At 39.0% G+C, this 13,362-nt stretch overlaps 1 protein-coding gene across 1 annotated transcript in view; it reads right to left on the minus strand.

Annotated features, from left to right (window-relative positions):
- COL6A1 (collagen type VI alpha 1 chain) overlaps positions 1-13,362 on the minus strand; it is a 69,752-nt gene that overhangs the window by 27,790 nt on the left and 28,600 nt on the right. The window contains exons 15-20 of the mRNA XM_040357614.1: positions 13,222-13,284; positions 12,443-12,505; positions 10,291-10,344; positions 10,168-10,203; positions 7,052-7,114; positions 6,657-6,719 (exon numbers count right to left, since the gene is read on the minus strand). Of these exons, the coding sequence (XP_040213548.1) occupies positions 6,657-6,719; positions 7,052-7,114; positions 10,168-10,203; positions 10,291-10,344; positions 12,443-12,505; positions 13,222-13,284 (342 nt within the window). The remainder of the gene's footprint in view (positions 1-6,656; positions 6,720-7,051; positions 7,115-10,167; positions 10,204-10,290; positions 10,345-12,442; positions 12,506-13,221; positions 13,285-13,362) is intronic.

Consider the following 13,362-nt stretch of genomic DNA (forward strand, 5'->3'; position numbering starts at 1 on the left):
GATGTCCCCCTCATCGCTTTACTCTATTATCCCATCAGAGAAATGTCTGTGCCAAAAAGTTTTAACCAAACAATTCTTTAAAGAAATAGATAGGTTGATGAAAACTAGATTGAAGAAAAGTTTGGCTGTTTAAAGTGGCAACCAGATTTCATGTTGTATTTCCAATATATGCTATAGAATGAAAGCTAAAATTTGATTGGTTGATACAGAATTTCTTTACCATCCTTTTTCATACAGGCATGTTCAGAAACCAGTCTCATAAGTTGTTCCTGTTAAAATGTATGCATAGCCACAATGTTTTAAAGAAGTTTTTGATAGAGTTGTTGTTATTGTTTGATCGTTTAGTCATTTCCGACTCTTCGTGACCTCATGGACCATAGAGCGCCAGGCTATTCTGTCCTCCACTGCCTCCCGGGGGCTATCTATCTTGTCATCCTCTTCTCCATTTTCCTTCCATGTTTCCCAGCATCAGGGTTTTTTCCAATGAGTCCTCTCTTCGCATTAGGTGGCCAACGTATTCAAGTTTCAGCTTCAGAAGCTGTCCTTCCAGTGAATATTCAGGGTTGATTTCCTTCAGGATTCACTGCTTTGATCTTCTTGATGTCCAAGGGACTTTTAAGAGTCTTCTCCAACACCATAGTTCAAAAGCATTAATTCTTCGGCGTTCACCCTTCCTTATGGTCCAAATTTCACACCTATAGGTTTCTACTGGGAATACCATAGCTTTGACTATACAGCATTTTGTTGGTAGGGTGATGTCTCTGCTTTTTGTAATGTTGTCTAGGTTTGCCATTGCTTTCCTCCCAAGAAGCAAGCGTCTCTTAATTTCATGGCTACAGTCACAGTCCGCTGTGATCTTGGAGCCTATGAAGATAAAATCTGTCACTTTTTCCATTTCTTCTCCTTCTATTTGCCAAGGAGTGATGGGACCGGTTGCCATGATCTTAGTTTTCTTAATGTTCAATTTCAGGCCAGCTTTTGCACTCTACTCTTAAAGCTCCTTTCAAACTTGTACGACTCGTCCCACGATTTGGGACTGCAAAGTAGCATGACAAGTCGTTCCCCATGATTTCCAATGACAGCCATTCCTATTAGTATGGCGTTCCGTCGTTCCGACTTCAAAGTAGTCCCTGCACTACTTTGGTCCAACTTTGATGCCAGTTACATAGGCATTCCCTTTTATCACCGCAAAATCACGGTAAAATTGCACGACTTTGAAGTTGCAGTAGTGTGAAAGGGGCCTAATTAACAGACTCTTTGTTTTTTTTTCACTTTCTGCCATTAGTGTGGTATCATCTGCATATCTCAGGTTGTTGATGTTTCTCCCTGCGATCCTTTTTCCAGCTTGTGATTCCTCAATCCTGGTATTTCACATGATGTACTCTGCATATAAGTAGGGTGACAATATACATCCCTTTCATAGAGTAGGGAAGAGATAAAACCCATGTTTATTTTTTGTTGTCTGTGTCCTATTGGGTAGATTTCCCTTCACATCCTGTCTCCAAGGTGGAGGAAATTGCCCTCTTAGACAGGTGCCACCAGAATAAGTGTTCCTTCTTTAATTTTTCACCTCAACTTCTGTTCCTGTGACAGCTTAAAAATGTTGGATTTTCCATCCTTTTCTGTAATGTGGACATTGAGCACCAGTGCAAATAGAGAAGGTGAATATTCCCAGTAGACATCTGGACATCGTTTTGTTATGAATCGGAATTGGGACAAAATTGTCGTTGTTAGAAAATTCAGATGTATTCAAATTTCTGAATCACAATAGTACTGAATTTCAACAAATCCAAAATAAATTATAACAAAAATAATTACCCAAATTCAAAAATGAATTCAAATTCAAAAATGAATTTGAATTTGAAAACGAATTTGAATTTGAAAAACAAATTTGAATTTGAAAATTAATTTGAATTTGAAATGGAAACATATTGCAATAGATGGAGTAAGTTAAAAAAAAAGTGAAATAAGACGACGATTCCTACTTAGGCTGCTTTAACAATTGAATAGCATAAAACAGAATAGAATAGAAAATAAAAAAAATTGAAAAGAGTGGAATAGAATAGAAAATAACAGAGTAGAATAGAACACAATAGAATATGATAATAGAAAAAAATAGACACAAAAAAAAGGAATCTTTCAAAGACTCAATTCCTTAAAATAACTTTATCTTTGCTATATAAAAGCAACCCAACACTAAAAAAAAAAAATCTAAAACACGCCAACCTGGCCTGTATGCCTCCTGACATGGTATTCATTTATTATCTGCAGCTTCAGAGCCATGTCTAAACAGTATATTTCCAGTTGGACAGACTCTGAGATTTTCTGTTATTGCAATGATATACACAGATTCCCATTGTTATTATAATGGAGAAACGCCAATTTCTGTCCTGCAGCCACGTCTGACTTATTTTCTGGTTCATTTCTCTTACATCTTTGCTACTGCATCTTCTTATTTTAGGTTCTGAGAAGACAGCTGCCAGTGTTTATATAAAATAATGTTCAGATTGAAAAGTATTCATCAGGAGGAAATAAGGTCAAAGTGAAAGAATTTCTGAAGTAGACTAATAGGAATTACAATGAGATAAAACCTAAAAAAGGATTATGTACTATTTTATCAGGAGGGTTCCAGGAACACACTGACTAATAAATCACTTATGATTGTTTCTGATAACTTCGCATATTTGTAAAATCAAGGCCCAACATCTACACTCTAGTTTAATTTCAAACATTTGTATATATAGTTACATAGTTAGTCAGGTTGAAAAAATAAACTAATAATAATAAAATCATACAATCCCATATAGCCAATTCTATACCCACAGTTGATCCAGAGAAAGGCAAAAAACCCCAGCAGAGCATGATCCAATTTGCTACAGCAGGGGAAAAATGTCCTTCCTGATCCCCTAAAAGGCAATCAGATATTCTCTGGATCAACTTTACCTCTAAATGTTACTACCCAGTTATATTATGTACATCTAGGAAAGAATCCAGGCCTTTCTTTAAGCAATCTACTGAGCTGGCCAGAACCCCCTCTGCATGGAGTCTATTCCACATTTTCCCAGCTCTTACTGTAAAGAAACCTTTCCGTATTTGGAGGTGAAATCTCTTTTCCTCTAGACGTAAAGAGTGCCCCCGTGTCCTCAGTGATCACTGTAAAGTGAATAACTCAACACCAAGTTCACTATATGGACCCCTTATATATTTGTACATGTTGATCATATCCCCCCTTAATCTCCTCTTCTCAAGAGTGAATAAACTCAGTTCCTGTAATCTTTCCTCATAGCTGAGCTCCTCCATGCCTCTTATCAGTTTGGTTGCTCTTCTCTGCACTTTCTCCAGTTCCCTGATATCCTTTTTGAGAACTGGTGCCCAAAACTGAACTGCATATTCCAGATGAGGTCTTACTAATGATTTGTACAGGGGCAAAATGATATCTCTGTCTCTGGAGTCCATACCTCTCTTAATACAAGAAAGGACTTTGCTCGCTTTGGAAACCACAGCTTGGCATTGCATGCCATTATTGAGCTTATGATCTACCAAAAACCCCAGATCCTTCTTCACTACGGATCCCTCCAGTTGTACTCCTTCTAGTTTAGGAAATATCTCCCTGTGTCTGCATGTGCCGAATAGATCGGCACATGCGCACTGAAGTAATGGCACGTTGTGTCGTTGCTTCAGCTAGATGTGCCGTTACTGGTGGCTCCCACGCGCATGCGTGGGAGTGACGTCATCGCGGCTCCGGCCAATCACAGCAATACCTGGAAGAAAGCCCCAGGCGAGATTACAGCTGTCAGAGGGGAGACGAGGACCGCTGCGAGTAATTCATAATGAGCTAGTAAGCTATGCATACTAGCTCATTATGCCTTTGTCTTGCAGGGGTTTTTATAAAAAAAATTGGGTTTACTTTTCTCTTTAAGAACAAACCTACAGAAACTTGTTTGTAACCCAGGGACTACCTGTACATGGGACAAACTCACATGACTGCCTCTCTTGTGGCATTTTCCTATTGCAGCCATTTATATTATGTTTCTTTATGGACAGATCATACTTTAGAAGCTGTGGCGGACAACACAGGGATGGAATATAATATATATACAACTTATTTTAAAAATCCAAATAGTTTTCAATAGGGTGAGGGTGTTCTGTATAACACCAACTGAAAAAAAACAAAAAAAAAAACAGAAAGTGAGCGGAAACTTAAAAAATAGGAGCCAGGACAGGAAATTTGAGTGTTGGTAAACCCAAGAGTTTAATAGGCCCCCTTGTTTTTGTTTATTAACTTAATAAGACCTGCCTTTCATTTGTTACCATTTAGAATTTTGGGCCTTTATTTCAACTAATAGGTGACCTTTTAAATGTCCTTTAGAGCTGCTGTTTTACTTAAAGTGGATGTAAACCCACTCTCATCCTTTTTAACAACTGCCTTAGTGCTGATCTATAAGGATATAGATGCCTCCTGCATGTATTCTTACCTGTCAAATGGCTCCCCTCTGTCTGTTATAAGACCTGAAAAACTGCAGATTCTGTGGGTGGGTCTGTTGTCTGGAGCTCGGTGGGTGGAGTCGTGATGTCAGTAGACTCTACGCCCACCTCTATACTCCCCTTGACAACATGCATTTTTTCCTTTGCATTTCTTACATTGAATTCTGCTATGATCACTAACATCCAATCAAAATCCAGAAAAGTAACCACATGACTTCAGAAAAGGAGTGGGGGTGGGAATTAAAAAAATAATGCCTGTCTGAAGCTAGTGCATTAGATATGTAAATAACCTGTCACTCACAGCAAGGGGGCGGAACAGACCAAGGTTTTTCTCTGTAAGTCTGTTTTATTTCCCTGAACAATGTAAGAGGATTGCTCAGAGCTGGATTAACTCTGTGTGGCAAGACTGGGCACAAATGATAGGAAATCTTATACTGTAAATTGTGATATCAAAATAATAACAAAAAAAATGTGGGTTTACATCCACTTTAATTCTGTGATTATCGGTAGACTTAATCTCTATAATCTGTGCTTGCTGTTGTTTGAATTTGTGACAAAATGATGACTTATACATTTTGTTTTAGGATGGAAGTATTCTAAAGGATGGATTTGTGGTTCCCTTAGGCCTTGTACACACGACCGAACATGTCTGCTGAAACTGGTCCGCAGACCAGTTTCAGCAGACATGTTCGGTCGTGTGTACGGCCGAGCGGACAGGTTTCCAGCGGACATTTGTCCAGCCGACCGTTTTGCAGCGGACAAATGTTTCTTAGCATGCTAAGAAACATGTCCGCTGGAATCCTGTCCGTCGGACATGTTCGGTCTTCTGTAAAGACTCACCGTACATGTCCGACCGGCCGCCATCCCTCGCATGCGTCGAATCACTTCGACGCATGCGTGGAAGCTTTGACCTTCCAGCGTCGCGCACGTCGCCGCGTCATCGTCGCGGCGATGGCACGGACACGTCACCGCGCTGTCTGTCCGTGCGGATTTCGGTTTGATGGTGTGTACAACCATCAGACCGAAATCTCCCAGCGGACATGTCCGATGAAAACGGTCCGGCGGACCGTTTTCATCGGACTGTCCGCTGGTGTGTACGAGGCCTTACATTGAACAAATCAGTGTATATAATTTGTTATAGATGACTAGTACTAGTGGTTTTGGATCTAGCGGTAGTGATTATGGTTAAGTAATGAATGATATGACCATTGTCCATAAATGAGGAATAAATACTTTGTTTTCTGGGTTATGGTGGAAGATGTTAATACCTTCTGTTTTAGGAAGGCAATGCTATACTTTTTTTCACTATATGGTTAGAGTTCTAAGGTTCTTAAAGTGGATGTAAACCCGATTCAATAAATTTGAGCTGGGAACATATATCTGCAGTGTTTTGTTATCTCTCTTCAAAGAGCTAAGTCCTGTAGCTCTCTCCTGAACCATTCCTCTGTTATCAGCCTGATAACTCCTGACAAATTCTCAGACACATCAGATAAAAGCAGTCTGACTTTTCTGTCAGGGGAGGTTGCTATAAATAGATTAAGAGGGTGCTGGTCCTGTTACAAAACACCTCTGAGAGACTCTGTGGAGAGGGGGTGTGTGCCTTTCCTCCAATCAGAAATTTTAGCTATCTTTGCTGTATGCCAAGACATCACACTCTGTGTTAAACAGGAAGAGAAATTGACCTGAACTTTCTAAACAGTATATAAATGTGAAGACAGCAGATATGGATGTAAAACCTATGTAGGGAGATTTGGTTCATCGCTGTGTATCATCTGAGGCTGTTAATTTCACTGGGTGTATGGAGGGTTTACATTCACTTTAAGAGTTATCCTTCTGTCAACCCAATATGAATTGATCTAGGATAGGAGAGATAGTTATAAGCATGTGTGCCATCACCACATGATCCAGTCCCCAGGTCATTTTTGCTTAAAACATAATTCCCAGAACTTCTTCCCCAATCCATAAGCTGTAGGGTGCTTCTGATGTTTTGTATTAAATGAGGAAGTGATGGTGATACAGAAATGGAAGCATCAACTAATATTATGCCTGGGCCCACCTAGAAGACTGAGCTGAGGAACATTACACAGCATTTAGCACAGTACTGATTGTTATCTAGGTTTACAATAAAACAAAACAAAGCCCAAGTATTGTCACAAAGATTTGCCTCTTACTGGATCTCCAATAGGCCCAGCAGGCCCATCTCGTCCTTGATCTCCTGCCTGTCCAGGATCACCCTTTGGAAGAAAAAAATAGAAAAATAGTGAGAAATATTTTTATAAACCAATAAATACGTGTACTATTCATGCTAGAAAATATTCATGAGCGTAAAGAGTTTCTTTATTTTATTTTATGAATGATGATAGAATAAATGGCATAAATTATTAATGTGCCATGTAGACTCCATACATCTGCTTAGAAGGGCCTCGAGCTGTGTCCCCAACCACTGACCATTACCATTTATCATGAGAGATATATGTGGGCTAACATTACTAACCACTCTGAAAATGCTTGTGTTGCTTAGTACTGTTAGGTTATTACAAGTTTTAATAATTCACATGTTAAATACCTTGTCTCCTCTAAGTCCTCGGACTCCAGACACCCCTGGTGGACCTCGCTCTCCTGCACCTCCCTGTTGAAAGTTAGATATTAGATTTAAGTAACAAATCAGATACATTGACACTTGTACAGAGGGGATATACAGGTAGTTGTCATACTTTACAATTTCAACAAGAAATGTATCTGATACTATAGGGAAAGTGTGTTCAGGTAAAGTCCTTGGAATTATTATGTTATTATGTTTGTCAACATTGGCCTTCAATGATGATTGTTTTAACGATTGATTTAAAGTATATGTGAACCCTTACCTTGTGAAACAACCCATTCAGTTTAAAATAGAAAAAAAAGGCAAAACATTTGTGTACATATATTTTTTAGAAAAAAAAAACATTATGTAGCACCCTACTAGTTAGGCTGCTAGGTAAATTTATTTTTTGTCTCTTTCTATAATTAAGGGAACAGCGATTATTTGGACTGGTCTGTTCAGGGTTTAACAGGCTTTGAGTTTGATTGCTTCCCTTTGCCTCTAGAAGAAGTTTCTAGAGCGTAGGGAGGGAGAATTCAGATAACCAACCTGAATATTTATCAGGGCCTAGCCAATCCCTGGTGAGGTGTACCCAGACAGTGGCTGAGGAAGCTGTTAAATAGTCTGAAGCCCTGGAGAGATTATATTTCCCCATGAAGGAGAGTTCCTAGCCTTAGGGGGTGCTATTACCCCTCTGAGGCAAGTCTTAAATTGTGTTGCTGTTCTCTGATGTCTCAGGGCTGGAGACCAGAAGGGGACCTGGAACTGGCTGCAGGACTTCACCAAAGGGATCTAGTCTTGAGAAAGATATATTCTCACTCACTGGGAAGTTTCTGAATAAGACTGGAAGAGAGCAACTGTCCCGGGGATTAGCAAATAATGACCCTGATCTCATTCCTGCTGACTGTGTGCTTTTAGAATATGAGCACTAGACGTTGATCTGCCTGAGACAGCTCACTTAGGGTCTCAAATACTGGCCATTTCCCTGGCTTTTACAGGATTATGGACTGTGAGCTTTGTGAAGAGTGGTTTCCTGAACTGCGCAGTGTTCCTGAAGTTGAGCTAGTTACCTACAGCTGTGCAGTTGTGCAGGGTAACCAGGTGCCAAGGAAACCTGCCTCATGGTTCTCAGGTGTGAGCTTTAAGACTGTTCGGATAATTTGGACTGTGAGGATGATTTGGACCAGTGCACAAACAAGATCCATAAAGACATGGATGAGCGAGTTTGGGGTAGAGGAGCCTAACTGGCCTGTACAGAGCCCTGACCTCAACCCGATAGAAGACCTTTAGGAGGAATTATAAGTAATGAACCACAGAGAAGAAAAGACAAACCAAAATGTTTTCCTTCAAATGTTGCCACCATCCCAAATGAGTAGGAAAAACTCGAAAGGGCATAATTACCCCCCAGTACAATGGGATTTTAAGGGCAAACCAAAATGGTTTGCCCTTAAAATCCCATTGTACCGGGGGGGGGGTACTTATGCCCTTTTTGGGTTTATTCCTCTGTTATTATCAATTAGAGCATAGACTGCAAGCCAACATCAGTGCCTGACCTCACAAATTCACTTCTGGAAGAATGCTCAAACATTCCCATAGACACACTCCTAAACCTTTTAGACAGCCTTCCCAGAAAATTTGAAGCGGTTATACCTGCAAATGGTGGGCCAACTCAATATTGAACCCTACTGACTAAAACTGGGATGCCATTAAAGTTCATGTGTGTGTAAAGGCAGGTGTTCCAAATACTTTTGGTAATATAGTGTATATGTGAGACAAAGAACCTTTTGCAAGGAAGCTGGCCCCCTGTTTTAAAGGAGATCCCAAACCTTGCTTTGTTCAAATGCATGCAAATAAATCCTGCTCACTGCTTTACAGAAGGTTTATAGTACAAACAGAAACACAATGTAAACAGATATCAAGATGAAAAGCCTTGATGCATTTTTCACATAAACTGCGTAATTGTAGTGGATCCTATGATTAAGCACTTTGAGTGTGAAATGTGTGAAGCCTTTTCATTTCGATATCCGTTTGCATTGTGCAGCTATAAACCTTTAGCCAAGCAGTGAGCAGCATGCATCCAATTTTTGAATTTCATTGCACATTCCATTAGGCTGAGCAAGCTCTATAGAGACCCTAAATCCCCTTAGTAATACAGTACTGGTAGGATCACCAGCAACTTGATTAATATTTTGTCAGCAGACAAAGATAAATCACAATTTCTGCCAAGATAATTCACAGTGAATTGCTGGCTTATATGAGGGGTGATCCCACCCAACACTGTTCAAGTCATTACATCAGTATTGTGTCTTTCTTCCTACACAGAGGGTGTTGTGAATGAGTACACACCCAGCCACTGATTGGGACTATTGTTATGGTTTTGTTATATGTCTGTTTAAACACAATTGCACTACCATTTGTACTGTTGCATTAAGTTTTACACCACATGAGTTAATTTTCAGCGCATACTATTTTACTCAAATATATTTTTTTGGTTGGTTTACCTTTATTATATGCTGCGATTATTATTTGGTTATTTTTTTGGTGTCATATAATTAACTATTTAGCAGCGATGTAGTACACTATATTTTATATTCAGATGTACTGTATGTATTGTATTTAGCTTGAACTATGGCAAAGATATGCTTATCCAACTTGCGCAATAGTTGTACAATGCGCATATTAAAAATTATAATTTTAAATGTGATCTTCAAATTAAATGAACTCAAGACACTAATCTAAAGGTAACCCCGATGTCTAGAAGGTACCCTTTGCCCCTCTGGTGGAGCCCCAGGAAAATCAGTTCACCTTCCCTATTTAAACAAGGCATCGACACAAAATAGTAAACAATTGATCTGTTGCTAGAACTACCGGTAGTACCAGAGATTATGGGCAGAAACACTTTACCATATGTCAAGTTTTGCAAAACAAGACCTTTGGAGGTCAGAGCTGGCTCAACAATCATATAAAGGCTGGATTTTTTAGTATAGTTACCAGATAACCACACATGTAAACCTAGAATGGTCGCTTGCTAACGTACTACTCTTGATGTGAATGTGAAATTTCTTAATCAGAAAACAAACAGTATATTTGATGCACCTTACCCTTTCGCCTGCAGGTCCATCTTGTCCAGCATCACCCTTAAAAAGACCAAATACATGTTTATTGGTTTTGGAGATACTGGTAATTCTGTTTGCACCCAGTATTATTTAGTTTTAGTCACTCACATCATCACCAGATTCTCCTTTTTCTCCCGGTGGGCCGTTTGGTCCAGGATCTCCCTGTAATAATAAAAAAAAAGATTAATGTACACAATTGAAACTTAAAGGTGACATTTTGTGTCTAGGACTTTTTCAGCCATTACATTATGACCTAATATTATTGAAGAATTGTTTCAAATTATTTTGAATTTCCAGCAGGACCTGACTTTTGTTATGATTTAATTATATCTGAATTTTTATAACTATAAAACATTTATCATCTTGATTTTCATGGCATTTCCATTGGTAGATCTTTGTTTTCTTTTGCCGATTACTCATTTATCATATTAATACAATTTTAATGGTAGAAGTGAGTTTGCCACTGAAAGTTAAAGTCACTAAACCCACATCATAAAAAAAACTATCAATCAATGCCTTATTACATTCTGATTATACTCACTCAGTCACTATGAGATTCGTTTTCTGTATTCTGCAAAAAAACTGGTTAATACTGCTGCTCTCCATCTCCACCTTGTGTCCATGTCTCCAATTCAGCTAAGGATTTTGCAGCTGTGGTGGCAACTCTGCACATGCTCATTTTTCAGTGAGTTTCTATGCTGAGTCTTTCCTCCCTAACATATTTGAGCAGCACATGTGAGTGTATACACAGTGGTATATGACAGCCCACTCCCTCCCTCCTCCTCCATGGTCACTAACCAGCAAACACAATGCGGTGGGTTATTACATGTAGATTAATGGTGGCATCGCCTCCCTCTTACTCTAAGACACGGGCTGGAGGGGCATGACACAACCTGTTACTGTCAGAAATCTACCCATACCATGTTATTTCTTTAAAATGAAAAAGTCTGGATTTCAAATGTATATTTTTAGAACCATTTAAAACAGTTTATTGATATTATTTGTTTATTTTTACTCTGTAGTCCAAAGTCTGTTTTTTTTTTACATGTGAGCAGCAGCAGAGGACTACAAACTCCCCCTGCTGGGTTATGTTACCAGTGGTGTATTTAGGTTTTGTGCTGCCCTAGGCCTGACTAAACTCGTGCAACCCCTAATTTAAATATTACCCACCCCTTCCTGTCAAGGTCACACCCCTTCATGTTTAAGACCTGCCCTGAAATTTTCCAGTGGGGACACTACTTCTGAGGGCTTTGTGGGGGGGGGGGATTCCCTTAATCTGCAGAGATTTCCTTTCACTTCCTGTTTGGCTATGGGGCAGAAAATAAAGAGAAATTAATGGATGGCAAAAAGAAAAAATAATTAACAGGGGCTATAACCATCCCTTACTCTATCCAAAATGGAATAAAACAAAGTGTTGCCTATAGTTCTACTTTAAGCACAAATTTCTGCAAAATGTATGGAGGACTAAGAGGATATAACCATGCCAGGGGTGCAGCAGAAAACATGTGGCACAGTGATGGAGGTATGTGGTCCAGGCAGTGAGCAAAGGAAGGATTGGAGGCAGGAACAAATAAATCCATCTGTTTATTTTTCTCATCGGCAATCAACAGAAATAAAATTAAGATTCCCCAATATGTACAATTGACACAAGCAAAGGATTGCAGGAGAGTCCTACTACCTACCTGCCAGGTATAGGTGACCCTGTCAGTGTCCCTTGTGTCTGCACCATTCCTATCATACTGGCAGTAGTGCGGCCGATTATGGGGGCACCAGACCGATTTGTCTTTGCGGCCCAGTCCACCTCATAAGACTAGCGCTGCACTAAAAGTGTAGAGCAAGCCGGCAGGGACTCTTTTCATGCTGCCCCCTGAAAAGTGCTGCCTGGGCCTTGTTGGCCTAGGCCAAGATATAGCATTGCATGTGACAGCTGTATATCATTTAGGGAAAAGGTACTTATTTTTTTATTAAATACTTACAGTACATCATCCACAAACAAAAATAGAAGGGACAATGTATATTAAACTATGTGTGTTTAGTACCACTTAAATGTTTTTTCACAAATGATTACAGCTTTATTTAGATGGGCAGAGTATCTGGTTTTCAAGGTACATGTTAAATGAAAAACACACCTTAAGTAGCCAGTTCCTCTGTTAGCACACTTTCAAAACTATGCATCACTTTGTCTAATCTTTGACTTAAAATCTTTAGGGATGCCATGACACATGCACAAGCACCTAAAAATCATATGATAAAGTCTTACCTTTTCACCTATATTTCCCGTGCTACCAGGTTTTCCTGCACCACCAGATAATCCAGGTTCTCCCTGCAAAGAATATATATATTAGCCAACAATGTATGTGTATTTGTTCCATGTGACCTATTGCTTCTCCGTGCATCCAAGTATTACCATACTTAATGTATGTACTTCATACAACTACAATCTTTTTTTTTATATATTGTTGACTGACTCTGCATATCAGTTGCTCAGTATTTAGCTAGATTCATTTATATATAAATATATATATATATATATAAATAAATATATATATATATATATATATATATATATATATATATATATATATATATATATATATATATATTGAGATTGCTGATATGCTTGAAGGAGCATGCTTGGGGGCTGTCATCCTTGGTAATGTTTTAATGCCTAGCGAGTCACTGACCTGGCACAACTATTGGGACACATAATATACGGTACTTATAATTGTACCACATTAATCACTCAACAAGTAGAGAAGGAAGGACAAGGATTAGAGACCTGGCGTTTGCACCTTCCAGACCAAGTCAGCAGTGACAGTTCCCATTTTTCTATCTTGACAGGTTCTTTTAAAGCACTAGATTTTGACATACAGTCAGATTTTGCATCAAATTTTTGTAAGGATGTGATAAAAAAATCAAATTTAATTCCTAGTCAATTCCTACAGACAATAATCAGTGTTTATATATGTATTATGTCCTGGCTTCTCCTTGTACAGTTATTGTTTTTTTCCTCTATCCCTCTTATTGATTAACACTTACTTTTCCTCCTTTTGCTCCGTATGATCCGGCATCTCCTTTTGGACCAGCGGGTCCAGACTCCCCCTGAAAAAGAAAGATACATAATTACTGATAGTAGCATTATTTCACAATGGATCTGAAATATGATTATGAATTGTTTAT

Source organism: Rana temporaria, chromosome 6 (genome assembly GCF_905171775.1).
Source record: "Rana temporaria chromosome 6, aRanTem1.1, whole genome shotgun sequence".
NCBI classification, from domain to species: Eukaryota; Metazoa; Chordata; class Amphibia; order Anura; family Ranidae; genus Rana; species Rana temporaria.